This window comes from Culicoides brevitarsis, chromosome 3 (assembly GCF_036172545.1).
Source record: "Culicoides brevitarsis isolate CSIRO-B50_1 chromosome 3, AGI_CSIRO_Cbre_v1, whole genome shotgun sequence".
NCBI lineage: Eukaryota > Metazoa > Arthropoda > Insecta > Diptera > Ceratopogonidae > Culicoides > Culicoides brevitarsis.
Window position 1 is genome coordinate 32,616,126 of NC_087087.1, and position 10,946 is coordinate 32,627,071.

The 10,946-nt window shown below is 32.5% G+C and overlaps 3 protein-coding genes across 3 annotated transcripts; 1 reads left to right on the plus strand and 2 right to left on the minus strand.

The window, feature by feature from the left end:
- The first annotated feature begins 352 nt into the window (after positions 1-352).
- Positions 353-4,150, plus strand: LOC134835521 (sphingomyelin phosphodiesterase-like). Its single transcript, XM_063850400.1, has 4 exons — positions 353-580; positions 641-1,121; positions 2,262-3,247; positions 3,915-4,150. Exons 1-4 carry the CDS (start codon positions 353-355, stop codon positions 4,047-4,049), a joined length of 1,830 nt encoding a protein of 609 aa, XP_063706470.1. The 3' UTR covers positions 4,050-4,150.
- LOC134834506 (N-acetylgalactosaminyltransferase 7) lies at positions 4,050-6,875 on the minus strand. Its single transcript, XM_063849213.1, has 7 exons — positions 6,630-6,875; positions 6,016-6,572; positions 5,849-5,953; positions 5,488-5,792; positions 5,314-5,419; positions 5,193-5,258; positions 4,050-5,135 (listed from the first exon to the last, which is right to left on the minus strand). The coding sequence occupies exons 1-7, from the start codon at positions 6,805-6,807 to the stop codon at positions 4,707-4,709; spliced, it is 1,746 nt and encodes a 581-aa protein (XP_063705283.1). The 5' UTR covers positions 6,808-6,875; the 3' UTR covers positions 4,050-4,706.
- Positions 6,876-8,155: 1,280 nt separating this feature from the next.
- On the minus strand, positions 8,156-10,715 carry LOC134834737 (methylcrotonoyl-CoA carboxylase subunit alpha, mitochondrial). Its single transcript, XM_063849493.1, has 2 exons — positions 9,933-10,715; positions 8,156-9,880 (listed from the first exon to the last, which is right to left on the minus strand). Exons 1-2 carry the CDS (start codon positions 10,491-10,493, stop codon positions 8,330-8,332), a joined length of 2,112 nt encoding a protein of 703 aa, XP_063705563.1. The 5' UTR covers positions 10,494-10,715; the 3' UTR covers positions 8,156-8,329.
- Between the last annotated feature and the right edge of the window lie 231 nt (positions 10,716-10,946).

Below are 10,946 nucleotides of genomic sequence, written 5' to 3' on the forward strand. Positions count from 1 at the left end.
TCCTTAAAATAAAAATTTATAAAATTTTTGAGGGTTGAGAATTTGAAAAATTGATAAATTGAAAAACTTTGAACACTTGTAAAAGCTTTATAAATTTATAAAAATTAATGAAAAATTAAAAAAATTCCGAAAATTATCCAAGCACCTTGAAACCTCAGATTCCTTCGTCATCTCATGCAAGATAAAAGCTTCTAATCTGATTTCCGAAGCAATTGACAAAAACAAAAGAAGCAATAAATGATAAGATTATAAGAAGCTTATCTAATCAATCAATTAAAAAAATCCCGTTAAATCCAACTGCTTAATTAATTGCGGCACTCAGTATCGTTTCAACTCTTTTACCGACTTGAACATGTTCAAATTTTGCATTTTTATCGCCCTTTTTGGGTTTTTCCAAATTTCCAAGCAAAACTCCTTGCTGGAATCCGCTGAAACGATCGAAAAAACTTTCAATCGTGAATTTACGAGTTTTGCTCAAACGGGCGTCGTTTCCTCAGAATTGCTTGAACTTTATGACGTTTTGAGACTCCCGAATGAGGTTCGATATACCGAAATCGGGGATCTTCCTGAAGCTGCAAGTGTAAGAAAAATTATTTTTTTTTTTTAATTTTTAGAAAAATTTTCAATTTTTTTTTTTCAGATCGCAACTTGCTTGGCGTGTCGCGCTACAATCTCAACTTTTATCAATTATCGTCGCAAGGACAATATGACGATGGAGCAAATTTCCGTATTGGCGATTGAATTGTGTCAGCGCTTGAATATCCAAACGGATTACGTTTGTCAGAACATGGTTGGCGAAATGGCGCCGATTTTGTTGTACATCGTCGATAATTATCCCGAGGTAGGAGCTCATGACACATGTGCCATTGTTGCGCAAAGTGAAAAGTGTGGAGAGCCAAAGCATGAAATGTTCGATTTGGAAATTGAAGTTGATGGAAATGTGCCGGAAATCAAAGGACACAAAGAAGCAAGTCCCAGAAGCGGAGAAACGTACAAAATTATTTACATTGGAGACATTCATTACGATCCGAGTTACATGGTTTCGGGAAATGCAGTTTGTGACGAGCCTACGTGTTGTCGCGTTAATCAAGGACCTCCGTCGGACCCAAAGGGAGCAGCTGGTAAGATTCTATTTTTTTTTTTGAGGTTTTTAAACTGATTTTGGGATGTTCTGAAATAACAAAAAGAGCTTATTTTAGTTAAAATTTTATTTTTGGGGTCCTAAAAGAAAACAAAAATTATTTTTTAAGACCCTATGGATTGAAAAGGTATCAAATCGACCCCTAATTACTCAGATAATAGCTTTTTAGGGTCAAATTTATTCCTTAAGTGATTAATTTGACCCCTTTTTCAAGTATCTATCATTTAAGAGGTCAATTAGAGGTCAAATTTGAAGTTCTTTAGCCCAAAAACTGAATGACTTTAAGAGGTTAGATTTGATGTCTTTGACAGAAGTTTAATAATTTAACGCCTTTTAAGAAAACAAATTGACCTCTTAAGGCCATTCCAATATCAAAAAATGTTTCACTATATTTGGGACCTCAAAATTAAGAAGAAATTAATGAAAATTTAAAATTTTTCCTTTTTCAGTATTTTTTTAGTTTGGTACTTTAAAAACATAATTTACTAAACTTTTGGACAAATTTTTATAAAAAAATTTTTTTTTTAATTTTCCATGGATTCCATGGATTTTTTTGAAATTTCAAAATTTAAAAAAAAATTGGTCTAAAGCTTTAACTTTTCATTAAATTTTTGGTGAAACTTTTTTACGTATTTTTCTACGTATTTCTATAATTTTAAATTTTCAAGCTTTAAATTATCTATTTAACTTGAAAAATTCATCTCAAGTAATTTTTTGATAAATAAAGTGTTTTTTTTTTAATTTTCGTTAAATTTCAAATTAAGAATTTATTGAGATTTTTCTGAAAAAATTAATCAAAAACTTTCGAAAATTAACAAAAATAATAGATTTAAACAATTTTGATCTTTTTAATTTTTTGCATGTTTTAAAAGATTTTTTTAAAAAGTTGGGGGTAGATAATGTGAAATATTTTTAAAAATTGTACTCGCCCAAATGGATAAATTTTTAAGGGCTTTCAAAATTTTCTAATGGGGTCAAATTAAGACCCCTTTACCAATGGGGTAAAGTTTTTGATATTTTCTATTTTGAGCTGAAAAACTATTTTTTTACTATTTTCACATAATTTTTAAAAATTTTAATAAATTCATATTAAACCCTTTTAATAAATTTTCATTTTCAGGTCGTTGGGGTGACTATCGCAACTGTGACATGCCCTTAGAAACGCTACGAAATGCTTTCCATACAATGAACCAACTTCACGGAGACGCAGATCACGTTTACTTCGCCGGAGACATCATCGATCACGGCGTTTGGGAAACATCAACTTACGGAAATATCATAAATATCGAAACAATAATGGCCTTAATGAAAATCGAGTTGCCTTTGGTTCCCATTTTTGCTACTTTAGGCAATCATGAAGCGCATCCCGTAAACATTTATGCTCCGTCGTACATCACAGAACCCAGTTTGTCATCTAAATGGCTTTTTGACTATATTTCATCGCTTTGGAGTCAATGGTTGCCCGAATCATCGTTGGCTACAGTCAAAAAAGGCGGTTATTACACGACTTTAATTGCCCCGCGTTATCGTTTAATCGTCTTGAACAACAACGATTGTTACACATATAATTTTTGGTTGTTAACTGGCGCCAATCAACTTCGGGAACAACTTCAATGGTTGCACGATACCTTATTGCAAGCTGAAAAAAATGGCGAAAAAGTTCACATTATGCGACATATCCCGATCAGTTCATCCGATGCCTTCCGTTATTGGACCCGAGAGTACATGCGAATTGTTGAGCGTTTTAGTCACGTGATTGCGGCGCATTTTGAAGGTCACACGCATAAAAATGAAATTGGAGTGTTCTATGATCGCGAAAATGTTGAACATGCGATTAATGTGGCTTTTAATGCGGGATCACTGACGACTTATTCCTTCTTGAATCCGAATTTCATGGTTTTGTATGTCGATAAGGAGAGTTTGGAAGTGCTCGATATGGAAAGTTACATGTTTAATTTGACAGAAGCCAATTTGCATCCTTATGATAACCCGAAATGGTTTGAATCGTACTCGTTTAAGCAATTTTGGGGATTGGAAGATTTGAGTCCGAAATCTATTAATGGGTTGGTTGAACGGTTAGTTGCTGATAAAAGTGAAGCTGCAAAGGTAAGATTTAATTTTTAATTTTTTTTTTTACTAAAAATTAGAAATTTTGATTTTTTTCTCCCATCCTCCCTTAAATTCAGGGAAATTTAACAAAAATTAAATTTTAATTAATTTATTTTAAAATATTTTTTGCATTTTAATTTTTATAATTTTTTTTTTTACAAATTTTTCATTTGGAAGATTTTGTTCGATTGTATCCAATTCATTATCAATGAATTAATTAAATTATTTATTTTTTAATAAATTTAAAAAATTATAAAAAAAATTTAATTTTTTTACATTAAAAAAATAAGAAATTAAATTAAAAGATCAAATTAAATTAAAATTAAAAAATATTTAAATTAATATTTTAATATTTAAAATTAATAAATTAAAAAAACAACAATTTAATTTTATTAAAAAAATTAGAAAAAAATTAAAAATATTTTTTTAATTTTTAAATTTTATTTTTTTAATTAAATATTATTCAAAAAAAATATAAAAAATTAAAAGATTATAAAAATAATTAAAAAAAAAATATTTTTTTATTTCTTAATTTTTTTTACAATTTTATTTTTTTAAAACTTAATTTTATAAAAAAAAAATAAAAAATAATTTTTTCTCTCTTTTAATGAGACAAAAAATGAAAATATAAAAATTTATTCACCTAATTTATTTTTTTCAACAGTATTTCAAGCAAAAAACCAAAGAAGGCGATCTCCAAGGGGAATGCAGCGACAAATGTCTCAACAGTCATATTTGTCGCATCGTATCCAACGAATTTGGCGATGAACGCAAGTGCAAACAACTTAATTTGAAGTAATCGGAAGTTATTTTTGACAACAAAAAAATATATGATAATTTTTTATCAACTTTTATTATTATTTATTCATCAATTGTAAAAAGTTCACATTATTTCTGACTTTTCTCGTTAAAAGAGGAGGAAGTTTGTTTGTTACTTATTGTGTGTTTTTAGTCGATGGTTCCATCGAGATATTAATTATTGCGTTTATTCATCATTGACAATTCAGTCTAAATACTTTTTGTGGCGTAGTTGAAGCTAAATCAATAAGAAAAAATGTTTCACAGACTTGAATTAGCAAAAAAGCGATTTTCAAATTTTTTAACGGTCATTTTTTGAATTGACATTTACGAAATTTGGAACGTGAAATGTCAAAAAAATAGCTTTAAATGAATTTTTAGTAGAAATATGTCTGAAAAATTATTTTTTTAAAGTTTTGAATGAAATATGAAACATTTTTCCTTATTAAATCCGCTTGAAATGTAAAATTCAATTTAAATTTTCGTTCAGTTTAGTTTTAAGTAACTTGAGCTAGAAAGTTGAAGTTCAGCAATTGGAATGTTTTCACCTAACATAGGCCATATAATTTAATTTTCTTGTTTTTCGGACCTTTGGAACGTAATTTAGTAAATTTTCGAAGACTGATATGTCTCTCTTAGAAATTTTTCATGAAAATCGCTACCATCGAGGCTTGATCGGTTTAAACTTCCATTGCATGTACGCGTTGTTAAAGTCACATGGCAACAACGAAATTGCTTTTGTCTGGGGATCGACCGCCATGCATTTGCGGTACGTTTTGTGCAATAATGCGCCATTTTCGTCAAAATGCCAGGGGCCATCGACAGTTCCCAAACGACAAACTGCCAATTTTATGCCTTGACTGTCGCCTTCGACGCATCGTTCACCAACGGCAAGTTGCCCGGCGGCATTTAAACGCATCAATTGGTTATTTCCGAAACCATGGCAGTGCGAAAGACCCATCAGGGAAGGCGGTGAATGTCCTAAAGTGTCGAGACAAGTGTCGGATGCGACATTTCTCAGTTCACCAACTTCGAGATTGGGCGGAAGTTGAGGGAATTTGTCGAAAACGTCGTAGGCAACGTTGTCCTAAAAGAGAAAAATTGTTAAAAAATTGATTTTTTGAAGAAAAATTCAAAAACTTACCATATACCATTGGAAACTTTTGCATTTTAGACGCTCTTTCAACGCTAATTGCTCGGAAATGTCACCCTAAAACGAAAAATTGTCTCAAAAAAACCCAAAAATTAAACAAATAAAAACTTACCATGTCCAAATACTTCGCTAATGGCTCTCTCGTATAAAAGTATTCTTTATATTGCTCATCGAACCATGTCTCGATTACACGTTTGTAGTTAATTGTGATCAGCGGTCTGTTGCGTAAATACCAAAAAAAGCGTAAATTCCAAGTTTACAGTTAAAAAAAAAGCAAAAAACTGACCCTTTCTTTTTGCTAGCGAGCTTTCCAAAGTTATATGGCATGAAACCACGATACACGTGACCTACTCTACTGCATGGAACCCATTCAATTTTGCCTCCGCATTGCCAAATTTTGAAACTTAGTTCGAAATTTTCGCCTCCCCATACCAACAAACCTTTGTCATAAGCCCCGAGTTCGAGGAAATATTCGCGATTGATGGCAAAAAGTCCTCCAGCGTGCGTTGGAGAGCGATATGGCTCGGAATTATGTTGTCTTCGTTTAAGTTCTCGACGAGGAACTTCATTTTCTTTGTATAACATGCCCCACTAAAAGGAAAATTTTTTGGTTTTTTCGAAAATTTCGATTAAAAATAAGATTTTACCTCGAAAATGCCTCGGAAATGTTGATGATCGCCATAAACGGGACGATATTCGAAGGTTTTGTGATCAATTCCGTCGATAATTGGGACTGTCATTACTGTTCGGTCCTAAAAAAAAGGCAAAAAAATTAATTTTTCAACAAAAAAATCACAAAAAATGATTTTTTTACTCTGTAAATCGGTGCCAAAAGCGGCGGAAGCCAATTTGTATTGACCTCACAATGGGCATCCAAGTAAACAATTACTTCTCCGGTCGCTTCAATGGCTCCTCTCGATCTCGTTCGAATCAATCCCTCACGTTCTCTGTTCCTCACAACCCTAACTTTTCCATTAAATCGTTCGATGTACTTGTCAAGCTTGCCTTTGAGATTTGCCTTATCCGAAAAATCATCGACAAGCAGAATTTCGTGCAGCAAATACGCTGGCGTGCGATTTATCACAGAATGCACAGTTCGCATAAGCACCGAGAACCCTTCGTTGTGGAAAACGATGACGACACTCGTTTTTGGCAAGTCTTTCGGGTAATCCCAATGCCGACACTCCTCCAAACGGGTATCTTTGATCTCGCGATCGAGCGAAATGACGTCCGAAACGGCGATATTCATGCCGTACTCCATCTCACTCTCGGATCCTTCGTTCGCTTTCTCGGGCGGCAAGTGATAGGGCTTTCCATATTCGCCGGGACCATCTTTCTTCGGGATGTCGTTCGGCTCGAAATTTCCTAAACCTGTAAAAAAATCAAAAATTATCAAAAAATCTCGATGAAAAATAAGGAAAAATTTACCTTCTACTAATTTTGGAGCTTCTCGAGGCTTATTATTCGCACCTCCCGTCAAACGAGAACTGACAAAGTCTCGGGCACTGCCTTGACCATCGCCCAAATTGAGGATTATGTATAAGATGGGCAGCAAAATACACACACAGGCAACTATTCTTAATAACTTAATATTTCTAATTCTCATTATCACTAAATTTTTGTGTTAATTCGTGGAAAAGAGCGATTCAATTTCACTGACTCGACATTGTTTACTACGTGTCGTTTTCTATAAGACAATTTTGTGTCTACGAGTGAGCTCGTATAATTAACAGGGAAGCAAATACCGACTTTTTTGACGAGGCGGTACTTCGGTTTTGGAATTTATGAATTTAAAATTATTAGTTCGTTAATTATTTTTTTCAATTTTTATAAAAAAAAAAAATAATTTTAGACAGAAAAATTCAAATTAATAAAAAAATATTTAAAAAATTATTAAAAAAATATAAAAAATAAAATTATAAAAAGAAAAAAATTAAAATATTTAAAATTTTATCAACTTAATTTTCATTATATTTATTTTAATGAATTTTTAAAAAATTTTATTTGTTCAAAATTATTTATTAAAAAAAATTAAATATTTAATTTTTTTTTAAATTAGTTTTTTTGAATATTGATTTACGAACTGCTTTAAATGAAAATTTTTAATTTTTCGTGAAAAAAAAAATAATTTTAGTCAAGAACATTCATGCGATAAAAAATGATAAAAAAAAAATCAAAATAAAATTAATAAAAAAAAGAATAAAAATTATAAATTTTTAATATAAAATTTTAGAAAGATTTTTTTTACAAAATTTTAATTTTTTAACAAAAAATATGAAAAAGTATGAAAATATTAACTATTGAACTTTATTAAAAAAAAAAAAAATTCAATTTTCAATTTTTTTTTATTCATAATTATTTAAAATTTTATTAAAATATTGACTTTTTAAAATTTAAATTAACTAAAAATTTAATTTTTTGATATTTTAATTTTTCAAAAATTTGTTCATTAAAATTATCAAAAATTTTAAAATTTATTTCATTTAAGAAATTTACTCAATACTGACAATTTAAAAAAAATTATTAAAAAATTATGAAAGTCAAAATAATTTTTTTTTATTTTGTTAATTGTGAAATCATTTCTTGGGCTTTTTCTATTGAAAAATATCAATCCAGTTGAATAAAAATTGCTTTTATAGATGATATTTAACATAAAATTGATTTTCATTCGTTTTCACTTTTGAATTTTTTCTGATTTGAATCATTTTTGAGCCTTTTTAAATATATTAATGTTAATTTTCGAAAATTTTGCTCCGAGAAACGCCAAATTTATCAAAGTAAGTACTTCGAAAATGACTTTTATGCTTAAAATTTTTGAAATTATCATAAATTTTATGATTTTTCAATTTTGGATCAGAAAACTGCTCTTAAGAATTTTTTTTAAATTGCATTTTTTCGTAAATTTTGAAAAAGTTCAGGCAAAATTTCGATCTTAAAATTAAAATTAATTATTTTTCTTAAATTTTTCATTTTTATTTTATTGCCATATTTTTTATTTATCTAAAAATTGATATAAAATTTTTTTTCTTCACCCCTTATTAATTAATTAACCCCTAAAAAAAACATAAAAAAATTCTAATAAATGCACAGCTGGTTTAGTACGTATCATTTTCCTCCAATTTTTCCATTTATTCCTTACTTTCCTCTTCCTCAAACGTCACAACAGCCTGATTTTTGGTCATATTCATTCCAGCTTCGCCTGCCACGGATTTCACGACACCATCACGAGGTGCTTTTAGTACATGTTCCATCTTCATGGCGATAATAACGGCAACAGGCTCTCCCTTCTTCACTTGATCTCCAACTTTAACGAGTAATTTATCCAACAATCCCGGCATTGGAGCAACAACTTTCGATGCGCCGCTTCCCGAACCCAAATCGCCATTCGCTTCGAGGAATTTCGGTTTGACAAGTTCAAATTTGGATTGTCCGGCATGATCAAAGATGGTTACGTTATCTGGGGTAATGACGGCACTGAATTTCGACATGTTTCCATCGATGGCGAGACGAACGGAGAATCTTTCGTTGTGAATTTCGCGATCAAAGGAGAATTTTTTGTAAGGTGAGTCGTTGATGCTAACTTCGTACGAGTCGTTGGCGATTTTTATCTTGCAATTGTAGGTTTTTTCGTTGAATTTTAGGTTGAATTTGCGGATGGCATCGTGATTCAAACGTAAATTTCGTTCAATGTAGAAGGGATTTTTCGTGCTTTCGGAATGTTTTGCTGTGGCGTACATTTCATTGATGAACAGGGCAGCTGCTGCTTGAGTTACCGTTGTTTCCGTGATATTCTCCGGCGGGAAAAGTGTGTCGAAATGTTCGTCAATGAAGCCTGTGTGAACATCAGCAGCTTGGAATGAGGGATGTTTGGCGAGATCTATGAGGAAATTGATGTTTGTATCGAGTCCCGTGATGTGATAATCGCCAAGTTTGTCAATTAACGAGTCCAGCGCTTGAGTACGAGTCTCTCCCCATACAACCAACTTGGCAATCATGGGATCGTAATGAATTGAGACTTCATCGCCTTGACGAACGCCCGTTTCGACACGTACCTGAGCATTTGGCGTTGGCGTCGAAAGATGTTCTAAAGGTCCTGCGCCCGGCAAGAAACCTCCTCGAGGATTTTCCGCGTAAATTCTCGCTTCAAAGGCATGTCCTCGTCGCAAAATTTGTTCCTGCGTCAATGGAAGTGGTTCTCCCGAAGCAACTTTTATCTGCCATTCAACTAAATCCGTGCCGGTGATCATTTCCGTGATGGGATGTTCAACTTGAAGTCTCGTATTCATCTCCATAAAGTGAAAAGATAAATCTTCTTTGTCCAAAATGAATTCGACGGTACCTGCGCCGACATACCCAACGGCTTTTGCAGCACGAACAGCAGCTTCGCCCAATTCTCGTCGCAGTTGCTCACTTAAACCGGGTGCTGGAGCTTCTTCGATGATTTTCTGATGACGACGTTGCACCGAACAATCGCGTTCGAAGAGATAAACAGCATTTCCATGCATATCAGCGAAAACTTGAACTTCAACGTGACGCGGAGACCTCACATATTTCTCTAAAAGCATATTTTTGTCATTAAAAGCCTTTTCGGATTCGGTTCGAGCGCTATTTAGGGCCGACATGAAGTCTTCTCGTGTTTCAGCGATACGCATTCCTTTGCCGCCGCCTCCACGAACAGCCTAAAAATTGAAATTTATTACAAAAAATCTTAAAAAATTGGAAAAAACTTACTTTAATCATCAAAGGAAAGCCAATTTTATCCGCTTCAGCCATCAATCTTTCGTCACTTTGGTCATCGCCGTGATACCCAGGGACAATTGGAACTCCCGCCGCTGCCATAATAGCTTTGGATGTACTTTTGATGCCCATATCTCGAATCGCAGATGCTGGCGGACCCATAAAAACGACTCCTTCCTTCTGACACAACTCGGAAAACTCTACACTTTCACTCAGAAATCCGTATCCCGGATGCACCGCTTGACATCCGGTCCTTTTGGCAACTTCTAAAATCTTATCGCCGCATAAATAGCTCTTTTGAGATGCCGCAGGTCCAATGCAATATGCTTCATCGGCGACTTTTGTGTGTAAACTGTTGGCATCAGCTTCCGAATAGACAGCGACAGTACGAACTCCGAGCCTTTTTGCCGTTCTAACCACACGACAAGCGATTTCTCCGCGATTTGCGATGAGGATTTTGTTGATATGGCGAAATGCGGGTTTGGCATGTGAGCTTAGCAACCGTCTTTGGTTCAGCAGATATTGATTTGTGACGTATCTGAGGTTTAGCAACATTTTTTTATTCAAGGTCGGCAACAAAAACAAAAATTTTTTGAGGAATTTTCGTTAAAAAGGAATGAAATTTCGATATTTGGCACTTTTAAAATGATACAAGGTAAGAAATTCTTGTAATTTTTGATGTTTTTGCGAGAAATTAACGAAGAATTAAAAGGAAATTTGATTAAAAATTGGAGCGATTGAAATGCGTGCTCACTACGTGTCACAACAGCTGATTTTTGATGAAGTTGAAGATTTTTTTTGAATTATTTATTGCACGAGGTATGAATGACAGTCGATTTTTAAGATATTTTTATTCAGAAAATTGTTCAAATTTTTAAGAAAAATATTTAAATTTATTAAAAATTTTTAAAAAATTAATTTTTTAAACGAAATTTTTAAAATTAAAAATGTGATTTGGTCTCTTTATCAATTTTGTGTGAAAAATTCATGTTTCGCAAGTCAAAAAAC

Excerpts from the sequence above, each read along its gene's own strand:
- LOC134835521 (XM_063850400.1), top strand. The coding sequence starts at position 353 with ATGTTCAAATTTTGCATTTTTATCGCCCTTTTTGGGTTTTTCCAAATT. Across the intron at positions 581-640 it reads ATCTTCCTGAAGCTGCAAGT|ATCGCAACTTGCTTGGCGTG; the intron begins GTAAGAAAAATT and ends TTTTTTTTTCAG. Across the intron at positions 3,248-3,914 it reads ATAAAAGTGAAGCTGCAAAG|TATTTCAAGCAAAAAACCAA; the intron begins GTAAGATTTAAT and ends TTTTTTCAACAG.
- LOC134834506 (XM_063849213.1), bottom strand. The coding sequence starts at position 6,807 with ATGAGAATTAGAAATATTAAGTTATTAAGAATAGTTGCCTGTGTGTGT. Across the intron at positions 6,573-6,629 it reads AGCTCCAAAATTAGTAGAAG|GTTTAGGAAATTTCGAGCCG; the intron begins GTAAATTTTTCC and ends ATTTTTTTACAG. Across the intron at positions 5,793-5,848 it reads ATTTCCGAGGCATTTTCGAG|TGGGGCATGTTATACAAAGA; the intron begins GTAAAATCTTAT and ends TTTTCCTTTTAG.
- LOC134834737 (XM_063849493.1), bottom strand. The coding sequence starts at position 10,493 with ATGTTGCTAAACCTCAGATACGTCACAAATCAATATCTGCTGAACCAA. Across the intron at positions 9,881-9,932 it reads GCTTTCCTTTGATGATTAAA|GCTGTTCGTGGAGGCGGCGG; the intron begins GTAAGTTTTTTC and ends TTCAATTTTTAG.